Source organism: Hyperolius riggenbachi, chromosome 7 (assembly GCF_040937935.1).
Source record: "Hyperolius riggenbachi isolate aHypRig1 chromosome 7, aHypRig1.pri, whole genome shotgun sequence".
Lineage (NCBI taxonomy): Eukaryota > Metazoa > Chordata > Amphibia > Anura > Hyperoliidae > Hyperolius > Hyperolius riggenbachi.
In genome coordinates this window covers 326021854-326045434 of record NC_090652.1, presented here as the reverse complement: position 1 = coordinate 326045434, position 23581 = coordinate 326021854, and the positions used below count along the sequence as shown (strand labels likewise).

General features: G+C 49.6%; 1 protein-coding gene across 1 annotated transcript in view; it reads left to right on the top strand.

Moving 5' to 3' along the window:
• Positions 1-23581, top strand: part of DPP10 (dipeptidyl peptidase like 10) — a 647445-nt gene that overhangs the window by 85495 nt on the left and 538369 nt on the right. The window contains exon 2 of the mRNA XM_068247444.1: positions 20625-20739. Coding sequence (XP_068103545.1) covers positions 20625-20739 — 115 coding nt within the window. The remainder of the gene's footprint in view (positions 1-20624; positions 20740-23581) is intronic.

Here is a 23581-nt window from a genome sequence, read left to right as displayed (position 1 = left end):
TCAGAGAAAATTTATAATTGACCTCTTGCGTATTATTCTGGAAAAGCATTACTTCTTATTTGAGGGTGCATTTTACAAATAATTGAAGGGTACCGCAATGGGCTCCAATGTGGCCTCCTCCTACGCAAATGTGCTTATGTACCTCTGTGAGGAGGCTTTTGTGTACCAGAGTGAGTACTTTCACTGACACACCTTGTGCTGGTAGAGGTACATCCATGATATCTTTGACATTTGGAGGGAGTCACAGGTGGAGCTCAAGGCCTTCTTGTAGGAATTAAGTGAACAATGTCCCTCCATCAGATTGACCACTGTAACATACCCTGTGATGGAGGCTGCGGGTACGCAGGATGTCTCCGCAGCCGCCTTTGTTCCCTGTTCTGAGGCCTCATCCTTTCCGCCGGCATCTAGCACGCCGGGGACAGGACTGTCTGTTGCTCATAGGGTCGCTGTCTCGTGTGGGCGCGCACGGAGACAGGACCTTTATGCTGGGAGAGGGCGCGGCTGTGGGCTCTCCTCGCTGCTTCAAAAGCTTTCTCCACTCACTTGCAAACTGTCTGCTGTTGCGAATACGTCAGTGTTAGCGCTCAGACCTTAGATAGTATCCGGTGTGCTTTGATCTGGGAGGAAACCAAGGATTTCACACAAGACTAGGATTATTGCTTTATTGTATTATTGATATTCTGTGTATGACTCTGGCTTATCTCTGACTCTGCTTCTGCTCAACGTTTCTGTACTTCTGCCCATCTGATCTAGTTGCCAAATCTCTGCCTGAATCTGTACTATTCTCTTGCCTTCTGATTTTGTACTTTAACCACTTCCCGACCGCCCACTACACAGGGGCGGCGGGGAAGTGGAGCCCTTCAGGACGGCCTCACCCACAGAGGCGGCGGTCCATTTAAGGGCATGGGCGGAGCGATCGCGTCATCCGTGACGCGATCCTCCGCCGGCGCCTGTCACCGCTCGCTCGCCGCAACATCCCGCCGGCTATACGGAAGCGCCGGCGGGATGTTAACCCCGCGATCGCCGCATACAAAGTGTATAATACACTTTGTAATGTTTACAAAGTGTATTATACAGGCTGCCTCCTGCCCTGGTGGTCCCAGTGTCCGAGGGACCACCAGGGCAGGCTGCAGCCACCCTAGTCTGCACCCAAGCACACTGATTTCTCCCCCCCCTGCCCCAGATCGCCCACAGCACCCATCAGACCCCCCCCTGCCCACCCCCCAGACCCCTGTTTGCACCCAATCACCCCCCTAATCACCCATCAATCACTCCCTGTCACTATCTGTCAACGCTATTTTTTTTTTTATCCCCCCCCCCCTGCTCCCTGCCCCCTCCTGATCACCCCCCACCCCTCAGATTCTCCCCAGACCCCCCCCCCCCAGACCACCCCCCCCTGTTTACTGTATGCATCTATCCCCCTGATCACCTGTCAATCACCTGTCAATCACCCGTCAATCACCCGTCAATCACCCGTCAATCACCCGTCAATCACCCCCTGTCACTGCCACCCATCAATCAGCCCCTAACCTGCCCCTTGCGGGTAATCTGATCACCCCCCCACACCAATTGATCGCCCACAGATCCGACATCAGATCACCTCCCAAATCCATTGTTTACATCTATTCTCTCCTCTAAACACCCACTAATTACCCATCAATCACCCATCAATCACCCCCTATCACCACCTGTCACTTTTACCTATCAGATCAGACCCTAATCTGCCCCTTGCGGGCACCCAATCACCCGCCCACACGCTCAGATTGCCCTCTGACCCCCCCTTATCAATTCACCAGTGCATTAATTACATCTGTTCTTCCCTGTAATAACCCACTGATCACCTGTCAATCACCTGCCAATCACCTATCACCCATCAATCACCCCCTGTCACTGCCACCCATCAATCAGCCCCTAACCTGCCCCTTGCGGGCAATTTGATCACCCACCCACACCATTAGATCGCCCGCAAACCCGCCGTCAGATTACCTCCCAAATGTATCGTTTACATCTGTTATCTTCTCTAAACACCCACTAATTACCCATCAATCACCCATCAATCACCCCCTATCACCACCTGTCACTGTTACCTATCAGATCAGACCCTAATCTGCCCCTTGCGGGCACCCAATCACCCGCCCACACGCTCAGATTGCCCTCAGACCCCCCCCCCCCTTATCAATTCGCCAGTGCATTAATTACATCTGTCCTTCCCTGTAATAACTAGTGTTGGGCGAACAGTGTTCGCCACTGTTCGGGTTCTGCAGAACATCACCCTGTTCGGGTGATGTTCGAGTTCGGCCGAACACCTGGTGGTGTTCGGCCAAACTGTTCGCGTTCGCCCGAACTGCCAAATTACTAGCCGAACAGGGCCCCTGTTCGGCCGAACAGGGCCCTGTTCGACCGAATACGGCCCCCCTATGGGGTCGCAGGCATAAGGGGGGAGCATGCCCCGATCGCGGGGGGGGTCGGAAATTCCCCCCACCCCCTCCGCTAGCGCTCCCCCCTCTGCCCGCTTCCCCATACAAAAGTTGCAAGAAGTACCTGTGTCCGGGTGGTAGTGGGTGGCTGTCTGGCTGGCAGTGGGCGGCACTATGCAGTGACTAAATGAGGAGGAGGAGTCCGGAGAGTGACGCGTTGAGGGAGGCCGGGCAGCGGGCGGTTCAGCAGTACTACTGCTGAACCGCCCGCTGCCCGGCCTCCCTCAACGCGTCACTCTCCGGACTCCTCCTCCTCATTTAGTCACTGCATAGTGCCGCCCACTGCCAGCCAGACAGCCACCCACTACCACCCGGACACAGGTACTTCTTGCAACTTTTGTATGGGGAAGCGGGCAGAGGGGGGAGCGCTAGCGGAGGGGGTGGGGGGAATTTCCGACCCCCCCCCGCGATCGGGGCATGCTCCCCCCTTATGCCTGCGACCCCATAGGGCCCCTACAAGCGGGATGTTCGGGGAGTTCGGGGTTCGGCCCGAACATGCCGAACATTGCGGCCATGTTCGGCGAACTTTCCCGAACCCGAACATCCAGGTGTTCGCCCAACACTAGTAATAACCCACTGATCACCTGTCAATCACCTGCCAATCACCCATCAATCACCCCCTGTCACCCCCTGTCACTGCCACCCATCAATCAGCCCCTAACCTGCCCCTTGCGGGCAATCTGATCACCCACCCACACCAATAGATCGCCCGCAGATCCGACATCAGATCACCACCCAAGCGCAGTGTTTCCATCTATTCTCTCCTCTAAACACCCACTAATTACCCATCAATCACCCATCAATCACTCCCTATCACCACCTGTCACTGTTACCTATCAGATCAGACCCTAATCTGCCCCTTGCGGGCACCCAATCGCCCGCCTACACGCTCAGATTGCCCTCAGACCCCCCCTTATCAATTCGCCAGTGCAATATTTACATCTGTTCTCCCCTGTAATAACCCACTGATTACCTGTCAATCACCTATCAATCACCCATCAATCACCCCCTGTCACTGCCACCCATCAATCACCCCCTGTCACTGCCACCCATCAATCACCCGCTGTCACTGCCACCCATCAATCAGCCCCTAACCTGCCCCTTGCGGGCAAACTGATCACCCACCCACACCAATAGATCGCCCGCAGATCCGACATCAGATCACCACCCAAGCGCAGTGTTTCCATCTATTCTCTACCCTAAACACCCACTAATTACCCATCAATCACCCCCTGTCACTGCTACCTATCAGATTAGACCCCTATCTGCCCCTAGGGCACTCAATCACCCGCCCACACCCTCAGAATGCCCTCAGACCCCAGCCCTGATCACCTCGCCAGTGCATTGCTTGCATCTATTCCCCCCCTCTAATCACACCTTGAGACACCCATCAATCACCTCCTGTCACCCCCTAGCACACCTACCCATCAGATCAGGCCCCAATTTGCCCCGTGTGGGCTCCTGATCACTCGGCCAAACCCTCAGACCCCCTTCCGATCACCTCCCCAGTGCATGGATTGCATCTATTTTCCCCTCTAACCACCCCCTGAGACACCCATCAATCACCTCCTGTCACCCCCCTAGCACTCCTATCCATCAGATCAGGCCCAATACAACCTGTCATCTAAAAGGCCACCCTGCTTATGACCGGTTCCACAAAATTCGCCCCCTCATAGACCACCTGTCATCAAAATTTGCAGATGCTTATACCCCTGAACAGTCATTTTGAGACATTTGGTTTCCAGACTACTCACGGTTTTGGGCCTGTAAAATGCCAGGGCGGTATAGGAACCCCACAAGTGACCCCATTTTAGAAAAAAAAGACACCCCAAGGTATTATGTTAGGTGTATGACGAGTTCATAGAAGATTTTATTTTTTGTTAAAAGTTAGCGGAAATTAATTTTTATTGTTTTTTTTTCACAAAGTGTCATTTTTCACTAACTTGTGACAAAAAATAAAATCTTCTATGAACTCGCCATATACCTAACGGAATACCTTGGGGTGTCTTCTTTCTAAAATGGGGTCACTTGTGGGGTTCCTATACTGCCCTGGCATTTTAGGGGCCCTAAACCGCGAGGAGTAGTCTAGAAAACAAATGCTTCAAAATGACCTGTGAATAGGACGTTGGGCCCCTTAGCGCACCTAGGCTGCAAAAAAGTGTCACACATGTGGTACCGCCGTACTCAGGAAAAGTAGTATAATGTGTTTTGGGGTGTATTTTTACACATACCCATGCTGGGTGGGAGAAATTTCTATGTAAATGGACAATTGTGTGTAAAAAAATCAAACAATTGTCATTTACAGAGATATTTCTCCCACTTAGCATGGGTATGTGTAAAAATACACCCCAAAACGCATTATACTACTTCTCCTGAGTACAGCGGTACCACATGTGTGGCACTTTTTTACACCCTAAGTACGCTAAGGGGCCCAAAGTCCAATGAGTACCTTTAGGATTTCACAGGTCATTTTGCGACATTTGGTTTCAAGACTACTCCTCACGGTTTAGGGCCCCTAAAATGCCAGGGCAGTATAGGAACCCCACAAATGACCCCATTCTAGAAAGAAGACACCCAAAGGTATTCCGTACGGAGTATGGTGAGTTCATAGAAGATTTTATTTTTTGTCACAAGTTAGCGGAAAATGACACTTTGTGAAAAAAAACTATTAAAATCAATTTCCGCTAACTTGTGACAAAAAAATAAAAACTTCTATGAACTCACCATACTCCTAACGGAATACCTTGGGGTGTCTTCTTTCTAAAATGGGGTCATTAGTGGGGTTCCTATACTGCCCTGGCATTTTAGGGGCCCTAAACCGTGAGGAGTAGTCTTGAAACAAAAATGACCTGTGAAATCCTAAAGGTACTCATTGGACTTTGGGCCCCTTAGTGCAGTTAGGGTGCAAAAAAGTGCCACACATGTGGTATCGCCGTACTCGGGAGAAGTAGTACAATGTGTTTTGGGGTGTATTTTTACACATACCCATGCTGGGTGGGAGAAATACCTCTGTAAATGACAATCTTTTGATTTTTTTACACACAATTGTCCATTTACAGAGGTATTTCTCCCACCCAGCATGGGTATGTGTAAAAATACACCACAAAACACATTGTACTACTTCTCCCGAGTATGGCGATACCACATGTGTGGCACTTTTTTGCACCCTAACTGCGCTAAAGGGCCCAAAGTCCAATGAGTACCTTTAGGATTTCACAGGTCATTTTGAGAAATTTCGTTTCAAGACTACTCCTCACGGTTTAGGGCCCCTAAAATGCCAGGGCAGTATAGGAACCCCACAAATGACCCCATTTTAGAAAGAAGACACCCCAAGGTATTCCATTAGGAGTATGGCGAGTTCATAGAAGATTTTATTTTTTGTCAAAAGTTAGCGGAAATTGATTTTAATTGTGTTTTTTCACAAAGTGTCATTTTCCGCTAACTTGTGACAAAAAATAAAATCTTCTATGAACTCGCCATACTCCTAACGGAATACCTTGGGGTGTCTTCTTTCTAAAATGGGGTCATTTGTGGGGTTCCTATACTGCCCTGGCATTTTAGGGGCCCTAAACCGTGAGGAGTAGTCTTGAAACGAAATTTCTCAAAATGACCTGTGAAATCCTAAAGGTACTCATTGGACTTTGGGCCCTTTAGCGCAGTTAGGGTGCAAAAAAGTGCCACACATGTGGTATCGCCGTACTCAGGAGAAGTAGTATAATGTGTTTTGTGGTGTATTTTTACACATACCCATGCTGAGTGGGAGAAATATCTCTGTAAATGGACAATTGTGTGTAAAAAAAATTAACAAATTGTCATTTACAGAGATATTTCTCCCACCCAGCATGGGTATGTGTAAAAATACACCCCAAAACACATTACACTACTTCTCCTGAGTACGGCAATACCACATGTGTGGCACTTTTTTGCAGCCTAACTGCGCTAAGGGGTCCAAAGTCCAATGAGCACCTTTAGGCTTTACAGGGGTGCTTACAATTTAGCACCCCCCAAAATGTCAGGACAGTAAACACACCCCACAAATGACCCCATTTTGGAAAGTAGACCCTTCAAGGTATTCAGAGAGGGGTATGGTGAGTCTGTGGCAGATTTCATTTTTTTTGGTGCAAGTTAGAAGAAATGGAAACTTTTTCTTTTTTTTTTTTTCCTCACAAAGTGTCATTTTCCGCTTACTTGTGACAAAAAATAATATCTTCTATGAACTCACTATGCCTCTCAGTGAATACTTTGGGATGTCTTCTTTCCAAAATGGGGTCATTTGGGGGGTATTTATACTATCCTGGAATTCTAGCCCCTCATGAAACATGACAGGGGGTCAGAAAAGTCATAGATGCTTGAAAATGGGAAAATTCACTTTTTGCACCATAGTTTGTAAACGCTATAACTTTTACCCAAACCAATAAATATACGCTGAATGGGTTTTTTTTTATCAAAAACATGTTTGTCCACATTTTTCGCGCTGCATGTATACAGAAATTTTACTTTATTTGAAAACTGTCAGCACAGAAAGTTAAAAAAATCATTTTTTTGCCAAAATTCATGTCTTTTTTGCTGAATATAATAAAAAGTAAAAATCGCAGGAGCAATTAAATAGCACCAAAAGAAAGCTTTATTAGTGACAAGAAAAGGAGCCAAAATTCATTTAGGTGGTAGGTTGTATGAGCGAGCAATAAACCGTGAAAGCTGCAGTGGTCTGAATGGAAAAAAAGTGGCCGGTCCTTAAGGGGTAGAAAGCCCTAGGTCCCAGAGGCGTATCTAGAGGGGTGCAGACATGGCTCGTGCCATGGGCGCCACAGCAACATGGGCGCCATCATGCCTGCTCCTATGCTGCGCCCCATGCCTCCCTGTCACTCAGACCTCAGTTTACTTCTGTTATCTGGGGAACATTGCTACTTAATCTATGTATGTAGGGTGTACTTGGCTTAGTGTTAGAAAAGAGGACAGAGAGGAAATAAGAAGAGATATTTCCAAAACTTCAGCAATATTCCGAGCCAAGAAATATAGGCAACCAAAACCCATGTACAGTACTCGAGAAAGGATGCAGTTTTTAGAGAGGAAGGGGGCTCTGCCCGGGAGAGGGGGGCGCATTTTCAGTGTTTGCCATAGGCTCTACATTACCCAGGTACGCCCCTGCTAGGTCCTCAAGTGGTTAACTGCCTCTCTGTTGCTGAACCTTGCCTGTCTGACCCTTCTACTCTCCAGTGAGCCCTTGTCACTGGAGAGGTACTCTGATAGTACCCACCAGCTCCTCTGGTGAGGTCTAGTTAAACTATCTGGTTACTATTACTGATAGCACTCACCAGCCTCTCTGGTGTGAGCTCTTAAGCGACTCAGTTATTATTTCAGCTAGTACCTTCCAGCTCCTCTGATGGGGCCTAGCACAGACTATTTCAGCTAGTATCCTCCAGCTCCACTGATGGGGCCTAGCACAGACTATTTGCAGATAGTGCCCACCAGCTCCTCTGATGGGGCCTAGCACAGACTATTTCAGCTAGTACCTTCCAGCTCCTCTGATGGGGCCTAGCACAGACTATTTGCAGATAGTGCCCACCAGCTCCACTGATGGGGCCTAGCACAGACTATTTCAGCTAGTACCTTCCAGCTCCTCTGATGGGGCCTAGCACAGACTATTTGCAGATAGTGCCCACCAGCTCCTCTGATGGGGCCTAGCACAGACTATTTCAGCTAGTACCTGTAACGATTGGTGTCAGCAAGAGGCACAAATATCTGATTAAGTGGTGATATACAGAATCACCACTAATGCAGATATGTTAGAGTGAAATAGTAAGTATCTTCCTGATGGTAAATCAGCGGAAGGCTCACTAACACGGTAAGTGCCTGAAATGATCTACTCAGACCAGTGTCACACCCCGAACCTTGATTATTGGGGATCCGCAGTATCGCCAATAATACAAGGATAGACCCGATTATATAGCAATCTGCGGAATTGCTAATAATGCGGGTAGATGTAAAGCAGTGGACACACGAACAACATGAAAATATACAAAGCAGTAAATATTCACAAAGTTGTGGAAATATCCACCACACGGCAATTCCTCAGAGGTGTGGTTACCTCTGAATGGGAACCCCGTGTGTGAGATCCCCCAAAGTGGCAGTGGAGGAATCTCGGCCTCTGGCAGTAACGGTCTGCTAGGGCCGGCGTCTCAGGGAGGCAAGCCTCAGATAATAACCCAACAGTAGGAGACGTTCCACTGAAGGGAGCAAGGTCAGACAGAAAGAGGTTCGGCAACAGTACAGGCGGCAACAGTACAGAGACGTGAGACGAGAGAATAGTCAGGAACCAAGCCAATAGTCGTTAACGGTACGGGCTGGCAGAGTACAGAATCAGGAAGCAGAAGAGAAGTCAAGACAGGCACAGAATCATACACAGAGAATCAATAACAATAATAATAATCTCCTAGTCTAGGTGTGAAGTCCTTGGTTTCAACACCTGGGATCTAGTCTAAGGTCTGAGTGCTGACACAGGGTATCGCAAACACAGACAAAGTGTGACTGAAAAGCACTTCCTTATATACTGCCTGGGAGAGAAGTCTCCACCCCAGGCAGCAACCAATCAGAGCAGGCTAAAATGTCAGCTGACCTCCAGGTCAGCTGACACGCTTTCTAAGAGTATAAAGGCGTGTCTGGTGTGCGGCCGCACCCCCTAGAGGCAAGATGGCAGAACCCTGGTGAACAGCATGTTGGTGAGTTTGGAGCAGAGTGCTCGGACGGGTGTGCGCAGCGGATGCGGACGAATTTCCGCATCCCGCGTTGGAAGGTCCGCTTGCCGGACTGGATGCGACCATATTTCCGCAATCCATCCGGCGTTGCAGATTTTTCGTTACAGTACCCCTCCCTCTAGGCGTGGACTCCGGACACGTCCCACCTGGCCTGTCAGGATGGAGCTCATGGAACCGTCTCCTAAGTTTATCAGCATGTAAATCACCTGCTTTGACCCAGGATCTTTCCTCTAGACCGTACCCTCTCCAATGCACCAAATACTGCACTGAACCCTGAACTCGTCTGGAGTCCAAGATCTCCTCAACCTCCCATTCAGGCTCACCATCAACCATGACAGGGTGAGGAGGGGGGGAATCCACCTGAACAGCTGGTTTCAGGAGTGACACATGAAAGGCTTTCCCCACCTTTAGAGACTGCGGTAACCTGACTCTGTAAGTAACACGATTAACCCTTTCGGAAATTGGATATGGTCCAATATACCTGGGCCCCAGTTTCGCGGATGGCTGCCTCAGAGCTATATGACGAGTTGATATCCAAACTCTGTCTCCTGGTTTAAACTCCCACTCCGCAGACCGTCTCTTATCTGCCTGCCTCTTCTGTATGATGAAAGCCTTTTTTAAATTTTCTCCGACATTAGCCCAAATCCTCTTGAAAGATTCCTGCCACTCCTCCAGGACAGGGAATGGAGAGGTCGACACTGGCAAAGGAGAAAATTTGGGAGATTTCCCATTGACAATTTGAAAAGGCGCATAACCAGAGGACTCATTCCTGAGATTGTTATGTGCGAACTCAGCAAATGGTAGAAACTCCGCCCACTGGTGTTGGGCGTCCGCCACATAACATCTCAGGAACTGTTCCAAAGATTGATTGGTCCTCTCTGTCTGGCCGTTGGTCTGTGGATGGTAACCTGATGAAAAGGACAACGACATACCCATCCCCTTACAGAAGGCCCGCCAGAACCTAGAGACAAACTGGACCCCTCTGTCTGAGACAACATTCTCTGGAATGCCGTGTAATTTAAAGATATTTTGAATAAAAAGATCTGCTAATTTTTGAGCAGTAGGGAAACCACTCAAAGGCACAAAGTGGGCCATCTTACTGAATCTGTCTGTGACCACCCATATGACAGTCTTTCCATTGGAATCTGGAAGTTCTCCCACGAAGTCCATGGAAATATGTGTCCATGGCTCCTGAGGGGAGGGCAGAGACTGCAAAGTTCCAACTGGAGCCAGTCGGGAGGGTTTGCTCCTGGCACAGACGGTACAGGTCTTAACAAATTCCTTGCAATCTTGTTGTAGAGATGGCCACCAGACAGATCTACACAACAATTCTTGGGTTCGGGTAATGCCAGGGTGTCCAGCATTCTTGTGTCCATGAAACAACTGCAGCACTTTGGGACGTAAAGTACAAGGGACATAAAGAACCCCTCTTGGTTTCCCTTCTGGCACTTCTAATTGAAAAGGACTTAAGAGGCTAGGAAGGTCTTCAACTATCTCAGTGGCTGCCAGGATGATCTCTTTCGACAGAATACTTTCTGAGGAAGGAGATGGAGCAGTTTCAGGTTCAAAACAACGAGAAAGGGCGTCCGCTTTAACGTTCTTACTCCCTGGTGTGAATGTAATTATAAAATTAAAACGGCAGAAAAAGAGAGCCCATCTAGCCTGTCTGGGGGTGAGTCTTTTAGCTTTTTCAATGTACTGTAAATTTTTATGATCCGTGTACACAGTAATTACATGCTCCGCCCCCTCTAACCAGTGGCGCCACTCCTCAAAAGCAAGCTTGATGGCTAATAATTCCCTGTTTCCAACATCATAATTTCTCTGGGCAGGAGAGAATTTTCTGGAAAAAAAAGCACAGGGATGAAGCTTGCCCTGAAGTCCTGAACGTTGAGACAATACTGCTCCTACTCCAACCTCCGAGGCATCCACCTCCACTATAAATGGGTAAGCAACATCTACATGACGTAATATGGGAGCAGAACAGAATGCCTCTTTCAGAGAGGAAAATGCCACAACTGCTTCTTCTGACCAATGAGTGGCATCAGCCCCTTTTTTTGTCAAATTAGTAAGCGGAGACACCACCGAAGAGAACCCCTTGATAAATTTTCTATAATAATTTGCGAATCCCAAGAATCTCTGTAGTGCTTTAAGCCCAGATGGTTGTGGCCAATCCCTTACAGCAGAGACCTTTTTGGGATCCATGGACAACCCTGATGTAGAGATAATGTAACCAAGAAAGGCAATCTCCTTTACCTCAAAAACACATTTCTCTAATTTCGCAAACAATTGATTCTCCCTGAGTCTTTGTAACACATACTTCACATGTTGGCGGTGTTCCGTGATATTTTTAGAAAATATTAAGATATCATCTAAGTAGACGATTACAAAGCGACCCAGTACCTCCCTAAAAATCTCGTTGACGAACTCCTGAAAAACTGCAGGAGCGTTACACAACCCAAAGGGCATCACCAAGTATTCGTAATGCCCCTTGGGAGTGTTGAATGCCGTCTTCCATTCATCTTCCTCCCTGATACGGATCAAATTGTAGGCCCCCCTTAGATCCAACTTAGTGAAAACAGAAGCCCCGGGAACCTGTGTAAATAAATCGTCGATTAGCGGTAGTGGATACCGATTCTTAATCGTGATCTTATTTAGACCCCTGTAGTCAATACAGGGGCGCAAACCACCATCTTTTTTCTGAACGAAAAAGAATCCCGCTCCTGCAGGAGATCTTGAAGGGCGGATGAAACCCTTCTGCAAATTCTCCTGAATGTACTCGTCCATGGCCAATTTTTCCGGGGACGAGAGGTTGTATAGGTGGCCCCTGGGTGGCATGGTTCCTGGTTTCAAATCTATTGGGCAATCAAAAGGTCTATGGGGGGGTAATTGATCTGCTGCCCTAGGACAAAAGACATCAGCATATTCCTGATATTGTGGAGGTACTCCTTCCACTTAAATCTTAGTAGAACACAAAACTACATTCTGTAAACAATGTTGTGTACAATAAGGCGACCAAGTAGTCAACTGCCCATTCCCCCAATCAAACTGAGGAGAATGTAATCGTAACCAGGGCAACCCTAGTATCACCGTAGAGGTAGACATCTTTAAAACGAAAAACTGTATGACCTCCCTGTGCAGAGCTCCCACTTGCAGCGAGAGGGGAGGTGTCTGACACAGTGGGGACTTTCCTTGCAAAGGAGTGTCATCAATCGCTGTAACATATAAATGTCTTCCTACCGGAAGTACAGGGATATTTAAACTTAAAGCAAAGCTTAAATCTAAAAAGTTAGCTGTTGACCCGGAATCTACAAATGCTGTGGTAGGAAAGTTCTTCCCTTCCCAATTTAGGGAACAGGGCAATAAAAATTTTTCTTGTTTTGGAGGTAAAACAATTCCGCTTAGGGTGGTACCCCCTACCACACCTAAGCCGAGGAGTTTCCCGACTTCCTACCACAGTTTTGTGCAATGTGGCCCTTTTCCCCGCAGTACATGCAAAGACCCTCTCTGCGTCTTCTTCACCTTTCCGCCTCCGTGAGGCGCCCGTGGCCTAACTGCATCGGCTCCTCAGTCTCAACTGCTGCCGAGCTACTGGCCCCAGAAGTCCTAGAGTACATGGGGTACCTGCCCTTCTTGTTGTACCTCAGACGCCTATCTATTTTAATAGACAGCGTAATAGCCTCATCTAGATCTTTGGGTTCCGGATGACTAACCATCACGTCAGTTACTGCTTCTGACAACCCATCTAGGTATTTATCCAAGAGTGCATATCGCTCCCATCTAGAGGACACAGCCCACTTCCTAAACTCTGACGCATACTCCTCAGCAGTACTGCGTCCTTGTCTAAGGTTTTTGAGCTTACGTTCGGCCGTGGCGGCACTATCTGGATCATCGTAGATGACCGCCATGGCCTTAAAAAACTCCTGGACAGAAGACAGAGCAGGATGCTCATCAGGTAAGCCATAAGCCCACGTCTGGGAATCTGCATGCAATAGAGTCTTGATAAGAGTGACCTTCTGAGCCTCGGTTCCCGAGGACACAGGTTTCATCTCAAAGTAAGACAGCACTCTGTGACGGAAATTCTGGAAATCTGACCTTGTGCCTGAAAATTTCTCAGGAATGTTCATTTTAGGCTCGCTAAGAGCCGGGGGAGGTAGAACGTTAAGTGGTGATTGCAACCTTTGGACAGTCTCATTTAACTGAGTAATCTGAGCCTGCTGTGCAGTTACAGTAATCTTCAGCTGTTCTAACTCTGCCCTTACAGTCTGAAGCTGGTTTATCACCCCCTCCATCTTACTTCTTTATGGTCTGTGTTTCTGTAACGATTGGTGTCAGCAAGAGGCACAAATATCTGATTAAGTGGTGATATACAGAATCACCACTAATGCAGATATGTTAGAGTGAAATAGTAAGTATCTTCCTGATGGTAAATCAGCGGAAGGCTCACTAACACGGTAAGTGCCTGAAATGATCTACTCAGACCAGTGTCACACCCCGAACCTTGATTATTGGGGATCCGCAGTATCGCCAATAATACAAGGATAGACCCGATTATATAGCAATCTGCGGAATTGCTAATAATGCGGGTAGATGTAAAGCAGTGGACACACGAACAACATGAAAATATACAAAGCAGTAAATATTCACAAAGTTGTGGAAATATCCACCACACGGCAATTCCTCAGAGGTGTGGTTACCTCTGAATGGGAACCCCGTGTGTGAGATCCCCCAAAGTGGCAGTGGAGGAATCTCGGCCTCTGGCAGTAACGGTCTGCTAGGGCCGGCGTCTCAGGGAGGCAAGCCTCAGATAATAACCCAACAGTAGGAGACGTTCCACTGAAGGGAGCAAGGTCAGACAGAAAGAGGTTCGGCAACAGTACAGGCGGCAACAGTACAGAGACGTGAGACGAGAGAATAGTCAGGAACCAAGCCAATAGTCGTTAACGGTACGGGCTGGCAGAGTACAGAATCAGGAAGCAGAAGAGAAGTCAAGACAGGCACAGAATCATACACAGAGAATCAATAACAATAATAATAATCTCCTAGTCTAGGTGTGAAGTCCTTGGTTTCAACACCTGGGATCTAGTCTAAGGTCTGAGTGCTGACACAGGGTATCGCAAACACAGACAAAGTGTGACTGAAAAGCACTTCCTTATATACTGCCTGGGAGAGAAGTCTCCACCCCAGGCAGCAACCAATCAGAGCAGGCTAAAATGTCAGCTGACCTCCAGGTCAGCTGACACGCTTTCTAAGAGTATAAAGGCGTGTCTGGTGTGCGGCCGCACCCCCTAGAGGCAAGATGGCAGAACCCTGGTGAACAGCATGTTGGTGAGTTTGGAGCAGAGTGCTCGGACGGGTGTGCGCAGCGGATGCGGACGAATTTCCGCATCCCGCGTTGGAAGGTCCGCTTGCCGGACTGGATGCGACCATATTTCCGCAATCCATCCGGCGTTGCAGATTTTTCGTTACAGTACCTTCCAGCTCCTCTGATGGGGCCTAGCACAGACTATTTGCAGATAGTGCCCACCAGCTCCACTGATGGGGCCTAGCACAGACTATTTGCAGATAGTGCCTTCCAGCTCCTCTGATGGGGCCTAGCACAGACTATTTGCAGATAGTGCCCACCAGCTCCTCTGATGGGGCCTAGCACAGACTATTTCAGCTAGTACCTTCCAGCTCCTCTGATGGGGCCTAGCACAGACTATTTGCAGATAGTGCCCACCAGCTCCTCTGATGGGGCCTAGCACAGACTATTTCAGCTAGTACCTTCCAGCTCCTCTGATGGGGCCTAGCACAGACTATTTCAGCTAGTACCTTCCAGCTCCTCTGATGGGGCCTAGCACAGACTATTTGCAGATAGTGCCCACCAGCTCCACTGATGGGGCCTAGCACAGACTATTTGCAGATAGTGCCTTCCAGCTCCTCTGATGGGGCCTAGCACAGACTATTTGCAGATAGTGCCCACCAGCTCCTCTGATGGGGCCTAGCACAGACTATTTCAGCTAGTACCTTCCAGCTCCTCTGATGGGGCCTAGCACAGACTATTTGCAGATAGTGCCCACCAGCACCTCTGATGGGGCCTAGCACAGACTATTTGCAGATAGTGCCCACCAGCTCCTCTGATGGGGCCTAGCACAGACTATTTGCAGATAGTGCCCACCAGCTCCTCTGATGGGGCCTAGCACAGACTATTTCAGCTAGTACCTTCCAGCTCCTCTGATGGGGCCTAGCACAGACTATTTGCAGATAGTGCCCACCAGCTCCTCTGATGGGGCCTAGCACAGACTATTTGCAGATAGTGCCCACCAGCTCCTCTGATGGGGCCTAGCACAGACTATTTCAGCTAGTACCTTCCAGCTCCTCTGATGGGGCCTAGCACAGACTATTTGCAGATAGTGCCCACCAGCTCCTCTGGTGGAGCCTAGCACAGACTATTTGCAGATAGTGCCCACCAGCTCCTCTGGTGGGGCCTAGCACAGACTATTTGCAGATAGTGCCCACCAGCTCCTCTGGTGGGGCCTAGCACAGACTATTTGCAGATAGTGCCCACCAGCTCCTCTGATGGGGCCTAGCACAGACTATTTGCAGATAGTGCCCACCAGCTCCTCTGATGGGGCCTAGCACAGACTATTACAGCTAGTACCTTCCAGCTCCTCTGATGGGGCCTAGCACAGACTATTTGCAGATAGTGCCCACCAGCTCCTCTGATGGGGCCTAGCACAGACTATTTCAGCTAGTACCTTCCAGCTCCTCTGGTGGGGCCTAGCACAGACTATTTGCAGATAGTGCCCACCAGCTCCTCTGATGGGGCCTAGCACAGACTATTTGCAGATAGTGCCCACCAGCTCCTCTGATGGGGCCTTGCACAGACTATTTCAGCTAGTACCTTCCAGTTCCTCTGGTGGGTCCTAGCACAGACTATTTGCAGATAGTGCCCACCAGCTCCTCTGATGGGGCCTAGCACAGACTATTTGCAGATAGTGCCCACCAGCTCATCTGGTGAGGTTTTGTCAAACTAATCTGTCATTGTCACTGATAGCTCTCACCAGCTCCTCTGGTGAGATCTACCCTTTCTTTACTGTTGCACCAAACACTATTACCACAGTAGCTCAGCATTCTATACTTGCATTATTGGTGATTCTGCAGATCACCACATAATCAGGTATAGAGTCTGTATTATTGGTGATTCTGCAGATCACACAATAATCAGGTATAGCGTCTGTATTATCGGTGATACTGCAGATCACCACATAATCAGGTATAGTGTCTGTATTATCGGTGATTCTGCAGATCACACATAATCAGGTATAGCGTCTGTATTATTGGTGATTCTGCAGATCACCACATAATCAGGTATAGAGTCTGTATTATTAGTGATTCTGCAGATCACACAATAATCAGGTATAGAGTCTGTATTATTGGTGATTCTGCAGATCACACAATAATCAGGTATAGAGTCTGTAATATTGGTGATTCGGCAGATCACACATAATCAGGTATAGAGTCTGTATTATTGGTGATTCGGCAGATCACACATAATCCGGTATAGAGTCTGTATTATTGGTGATTCGGCAGATCACACATAATCAGGTATAGCGTCTGTATTATTGGTGATTCTGCAGATCACACATAATCAGGTATAGAGTCTGTATTATTGGTGATTCTGCAGATCACACAATAATCAGGTATAGAGTCTGTATTATTGGTGATTCTGCAGATCACACAATAATCAGGTATAGAGTCTGTATTATTGGTGATTCTGCAGATCACACATAATCAGGTATAGAGTCTGTATTATTGGTGATTCGGCAGATCACACATAATCAGGTATAGAGTCTGTATTATTGGTGATTCGGCAGATCACACATAATCAGGTATAGAGTCTGTATTATTGGTGATTCGGCAGATCACACATAATCAGGTATAGAGTCTGTATTATTGGTGATTCTGCAGATCACACAATAATCAGACATGTGTGTTGCTACACTGATCATTACAACCACCCATGTGAAACTACAAAGAACTGGGCCCTTTTTAGACACCTTGCTTGTGGAGAGCATGACAGGTTTATTACAGACCTACTATACATGGTGGGAATTCTCTTCTGGAGTTTTCTAGTTTTCACCCGAGATCAGTTAGGGAACATTAGGAAATGTAAAGAAGAAGAAAGATCAGAATGACTGGATACGTGATTACTCTGTGCGCTCTGCAATCCCTGGTCATCATTACACCCTACACTACCACACCCCAATAGTTATGACCGGAAATGGGGTAGACTTGGGGGCCTCTACAGGTTTTCAGGCCCTGAGTTATAGCCTAGTTTGCTCCTATGTAAGGCCTGGCACTTGAAACATGAAGAATTTGCCAGAGGATGCCAGCATCGTTAGGGAGATTAAACAACAAAGAACCCCCCCCCCCCCACTAATTTTTGTCACATTTCTGGGGGGGGGGGGGTAAAGGGGGTTTCCTAACCAGCTTGGATGATATTTCCCATGGCTAGCAGGCTGGAGAAGAGCTCGCCCCCTTGCCAGGTGTCTCTATGCTGTTACCTCCCCCTGGAGGGCAGGGTTAGCGGGCTGGAGAAGAGCTCGCCCCCTTGCCAGGTGTCTCTATGCTGTTACCACCCCTGGGAGGCGCGGCTAGCGGGCTGGTAACCAGGGAGGAGCTTGCACATTTGCCAGTTGCCTCTCTGCTGTTACCTCCCCTGGAAGGCGGGGCTAGTGGGCTGGTAACCAGGGAGGAGCTTGCACATTTGCCAGTTGCCTCCCTGCTGTTACCACCCCCTGGAAGGCGGGGCTAGTGGGCTGGTAACCAGGGAGGAGCTTGCACATTTGCCAGTTGCCTCTCTGCTGTTACCTCCCCTGGAAGGCGGGGCTAGCGGGCTGGTAACCAGGGAGGAGCTTGCACATTTGCCAGTTGCCTCTCTGCTGTTACCACCCCCTGGAAGGCGGGGCTAGCGGGCTGGTAACCAGGGAGGAGCTTGCACATTTGCCAGTTGCCTCTCTGCTGTTACCACCCCTGGAAGGTGGGGCTAGCGGGTTGGTAACCAGGGAGGAGCTTGCACATTTGCCAGTTGCCTCTCTGCTGTTACCACCCCTGGAAGGCGGGGCAAGCGGGCTGGTTACCAGGGAGGAGCTTGCACATTTGCCAGTTGCCTCTCTGCTGTTACCACCCCTGGAAGGCGGGGCTAGCGGGTTGGTAACCAGGGAGGAGCTTGCACATTTGCCAGTTGCCTCCCTGCTGTTACCACCCCCTTGAAGGCGGGGCAAGCGGGCTGGTAACCAGGGAGGAGCTTGCACATTTGCCAGTTGCCTCCCTGCTGTTACCACCCCCTGGAAGGCGGGGCTAGCGGGCTGGTAACGAGGGAGGAGCTTGCACATTTGCCAGTTGCCTCCCTGCTGTTACCACCCCTGGAAGGCGGGGCTAGTGGGCTGGTAACCAGGGAGGAGCTTGCACATTTGCCAGTTGCCTCCCTGCTGTTACCACCCCCTGGAAGGCGGGGCTAGCGGGCTGGTAACCAGGGAGGAGCTTGCACATTTGCCAGTTGCCTCCCTGCTGTTACCACCCCCTGGAAGGCGGGGCTAGCGGGTTGGTAATCAGGGAGGAGCTTGCACATTTGCCAGTTGCCTCCCTGCTGTTACCACCCCTGGAAGGCGGGGCTAGCGGGTTGGTAACCAGGGAGGAGCTTGCACATTTGCCAGTTGCCTCCCTGCTGTTACCACCCCTGGAAGGCGGAGCTAGCGGGTTGGTAACCAGGGAGGAGCTTGCACATTTGCCAGTTGCCTCCCTGCTGTTACCACCCCCTGGAAGGCGGGGCTAGCGGGTTGGTAACCAAGGAGGAGCTTGCACATTTGCCAGTTGCCTCCCTGCTGTTACCACCCCGGGAAGGCGGGGCTAGCGGGTTGGTAACCAGGGAGGAGCTTGCACATTTGCCAGTTGCCTCCCTGCTGTTACCACCCACTGGAAGACGGGGCTAGCGGGCTGGTAACCAGGGAGGAGCTTGCACATTTGCCAGTTGCCTCTCTGCTGTTACCACCCCTGGAAGGCGGGGCTAGCGGGCTGGTAACCAGGGAGGAGCTTGCACATTTGCCAGTTGCCTCTCTGCTGTTACCACCCCTAGAAGGCGGGGCTAGCGGGTTGGTAACCAGGGAGAAGCTTGCACATTTGCCAGTTGCCTCCCTGCTGTTACCACCCCCTGGAAGGCGGGGCTAGCGGGCTGGTAACCAGGGAGGAGCTTGCACATTTTCCAGTTGCCTCTCTGCTGTTACCACCCCTGGAAGGCGGGGCTAGCGGGTTGGTAACCAGGGAGGAGCTTGCACATTTGCCAGTTGCCTCCCTGCTGTTACCACCCCTGGAAGGCGGGGCTAGCGGGTTGGTAACCAGGGAGGAGCTTGCACATTTGCCAGTTGCCTCCCTGCTGTTACCACCCCTGGAAGGCGGGGCTAGCGGGTTGGTAACCAGGGAGGAGCTTGCACATTTGCCAGTTGCCTCTCTGCTGTTACCACCCCTGGAAGGCGGGGCTAGCGGGCTGGTAACCAGGGAGGAGCTTGCACATTTGCCAGTTGCCTCTCTGCTGTTACCACCCCTGGAAGGCGGGGCTAGCGGGTTGGTAACCAGGGAGAAGCTTGCACATTTGCCAGTTGCCTCCCTGCTGTTACCACCCCCTGGAAGGCGGGGCTAGCGGGCTGGTAACCAGGGAGGAGCTTGCACATTTGCCAGTTGCCTCTCTGCTGTTACCACCCCTGGAAGGCGGGGCTAGCGGGCTGGTAACCAGGGAGGAGCTTGCACATTTGCCAGTTGCCTCTCTGCTGTTACCACCCCTGGAAGGCGGGGCTAGCGGGTTGGTAACCAGGGAGGAGCTTGCACATTTGCCAGTTGCCTCTCTGCTGTTACCACCCCCTGGAGGGCGGGGCTAGCGGGCTGGTAACCAGGGAGGAGCTTGCACATTTGCCAGTTGCCTCCCTGCTGTTACCACCCCTGGAGGGCGGGGCTAGCGGTTTGGTAACCAGGGAGGAGCTTGCACATTTGCCAGTTGCCTCTCTGCTGTTACCACCCCTGGAAGGCGGGGCTAGCGGGTTGGTAACCAGGGAGGAGCTTGCACATTTGCCAGTTGCCTCTCTGCTGTTACCACCCCCTGGAGGGCGGGGCTAGCGGGCTGGTAACCAGGGAGGAGCTTGCACATTTGCCAGTTGCCTCCCTGCTGTTACCACCCCTGGAGGGCGGGGCTAGCGGTTTGGTAACCAGGGAGGAGCTTGCACATTTGCCAGTTGCCTCTCTGCTGTTACCACCCCTGGAGGGCGGGGCTAGCAGGCCTGTACTGGGGATCTCATGCATTTCTGTAAATAATTTATTCGGACAATAAACATACTGATATCTCCGTGTCTTGTGCCTCCAGGAGATGGCGAGCAGCACGCCAGCGCAGAAGAACTGGAAAGGAATCGCCATCGCTCTGCTGGTCATCGTGATCGTCTGCTCGCTCATCACAATGTCCGTCATCCTGCTCACGCCAGGTAAGAGTCTGACTATCCCCTCCATACATCATTATTTACCTGTATACAGGGGCGTAACTAGAAATCACTGGGCCCCCCTGCGAAATCTTGGATGGGGCCCTCTCCATTACAACTCCACCCCCCACCCCCCAGGTCTCTTCCGTTTCACCAGAATTTCAAAAACAACCTTACCCACCCCACCCCATGAAACAAGCCTAATGTTTAAAGTCTCATCTAAATGGTACAATTTTACATCAGATCGGATCTATTAGACAGTTCTATTAAATAATTTCCAACCGGTCCAATCAGATTGCGTTAGATTTTGCAATAGATTGTGGGCACTTAAAGCAAAATCTATCGCAACATTAATCTGAAACAATTTAGACATCTACAAACGATGCAATTTCTTATTAGATCTATCTAATAGATCCGTCTATCTGATGTAAATATGTACTGTGTAGATGAGGCTTACATCAAACCCAAGGCAGATTGGGACCTAAAAAACAGCTATTTAAGAAAAGGGAAGCCTCTGGATCCTCCGGAGGCTTTTTGTGTCCTCCTCCAGACCATCATCGCTCCCCGAGACTCTTGAATTTCACACCACACTGCTCTTAATGCACAAACACAGCCGTACTGCCCCTGCGTGAGTATAGCCATGCATGAGCATTAGTGTTGGGCGAACAGTGTTCGCCACTGTTCGGGTTCTGCAGAACATCACCCTGTTCGGGTGATGTTCGGGTTCGGCCGAACACCTGATGGTGTTCGGCCAAACTGTTCGGCCATATGGCCGAACTAAGAGCGCATGGCCGAACGTTACCCGAACGTTCGGCTAGCGCTGTGATTGGCCGAACGGGTCACGTGTAGTGTTGGGCGAACATCTAGATGTTCGGGTTCGGGCCGAACATGGCCGAACTCCGAACATAATGGAAGTCAATGGGGACCCGAACTTTCGTGCTTTGTAAAGCCTCCTTACATGCTACATACCCCAAATTTACAGGGTATGTGCACCTTGGGAGTGGGTACAAGAGGAAAAAAAAATTAGCAAAAAGAGCTTATAGTTTTTGAGAAAATCGATTTTAAAGTTTCAAAGGGAAAACTGTCTTTTAAATGCGGGAAATGTCTGTTTTCTTTGCACAGGTAACATGCTTTTTGTCGGCATGCAGTCATAAATGTAATACATATAAGAGGTTCCAGGAAAAGGGACCGGTAACGCTAACCCAGCAGCAGCACACGTGATGGAACAGGAGGAGGGCGGCGCAGGAGGAGAAGGCCACGCTTTGAGACACAACAACCCAGGCCTTGCATGAGGACAAGAAGCGTGCGGATAGCAATTTGCATTTTGTCGGCATGCAGTCATAAATGTAATACAGATGAGAGGTTCAATAAACAGGGACCGGAAACGCTAACCCATCACAGATGTTCATTGTTCATGTTACTTGGTTGGGGTCCGGGAGTGTTGCGTAGTCGTTTCCAATCCAGGATTGATTCATTTTAATTTGAGTCAGACGGTCTGCATTTTCTGTGGAGAGGCGGATACGCCGCCGATCTGTGACGATGCCTCCGGCAGCACTGAAACAGCGTTCCGACATAACGCTGGCTGCCGGGCAAGCCAGCACCTCTATTGCGTACATTGCCAGTTTGTGCCAGGTGTCTAGCTTCGATACCCAATAGTTGAAGGGTGCAGATGGATTGTTCAACACAGCTACGCCATCTGACATGTAGTCCTTGACCATCTTCTCCAGGCGATCGGTGTTGGAGGTGGATCTGCACGCTTGCTGTTCTGTGTGCTGCTGCATGGGTGTCAGAAAATTTTCCCACTCCAAGGACACTGCCGATACCATTCCCTTTTGGGCACTAGCTGCGGCTTGTGTTGTTTGCTGCCCTCCTGGTCGTCCTGGGTTTGCGGAAGTCAGTCTGTCGGCGTACAACTGGCTAGAGGAGGGGGAGGATGTCAATCTCCTCTCTAAAGTCTCCACAAGGGCCTGCTGGTATTCTTCCATTTTGACCTGTCTGGCTCTTTCTTCAAGCAGTTTTGGAACATTGTGTTTGTACCGTGGATCCAGAAGGGTATAAACCCAGTAATTGGTGTTGTCCAGAATGCGCACAATGCGTGGGCCGCGTTCAATGCAGTCCTAGGCCGAAGAGGTCATAGCCTAGGGTCACAAAACCTGTTTATTTGGGCAATTTCAATGGTGGCGAGTCTGACGTACATAAATCGCAGCAATGGCCGTTAGCAACGTCTGAATCTCACGAAATGTCTCATGCAGGTAGAAGACATATTGTTAGACTTGGGCTCCAAAGATGGGTTCCCTACATCTCTGCAAACCAGAGTTACAGGGCTCCAAATTTGGTAAAATCCCCCATAGGCTTTCATTGGGCCTCCTATTTACAGTTCCAAAATCTCACATCTTTTCAAAGGGCAATTACTCAGCAGTGGCAAATTTTCTAGCATTGTAGGGACCCTTAGGGGGAACATGACTGGTGAGTTTCGGGCCCCTAGGCCGAAGAGGTCATAGCCTAGGGTCACAAAAACCTGTTTATTGGGGCTATTTCAATGGTAGTGATGGTGGCGTACATAAATCTCAGCCATGGCCGTTAGCAACGTCTGAATCTCACGAAATGTCTCATGCAGGTAGAAGAGATATTGTTAGACTTGGATTCCAAAGATGGGGTCCCTACATCTCTGCAAACCAGAGTTACAGGGGTCCAAAATTGGTAAAATCCCCCATAGGATTTCATTGGCTCCCTATTTCACTTTCCAAAATCTCACATCTTTTCAAAGGGCAATGGCTCAGCAGTACCAAATTTTCTAGCATTGTAGGGACCCTTAGGGGGAACATGACTGGTGAGTTTCGGGCCCCTA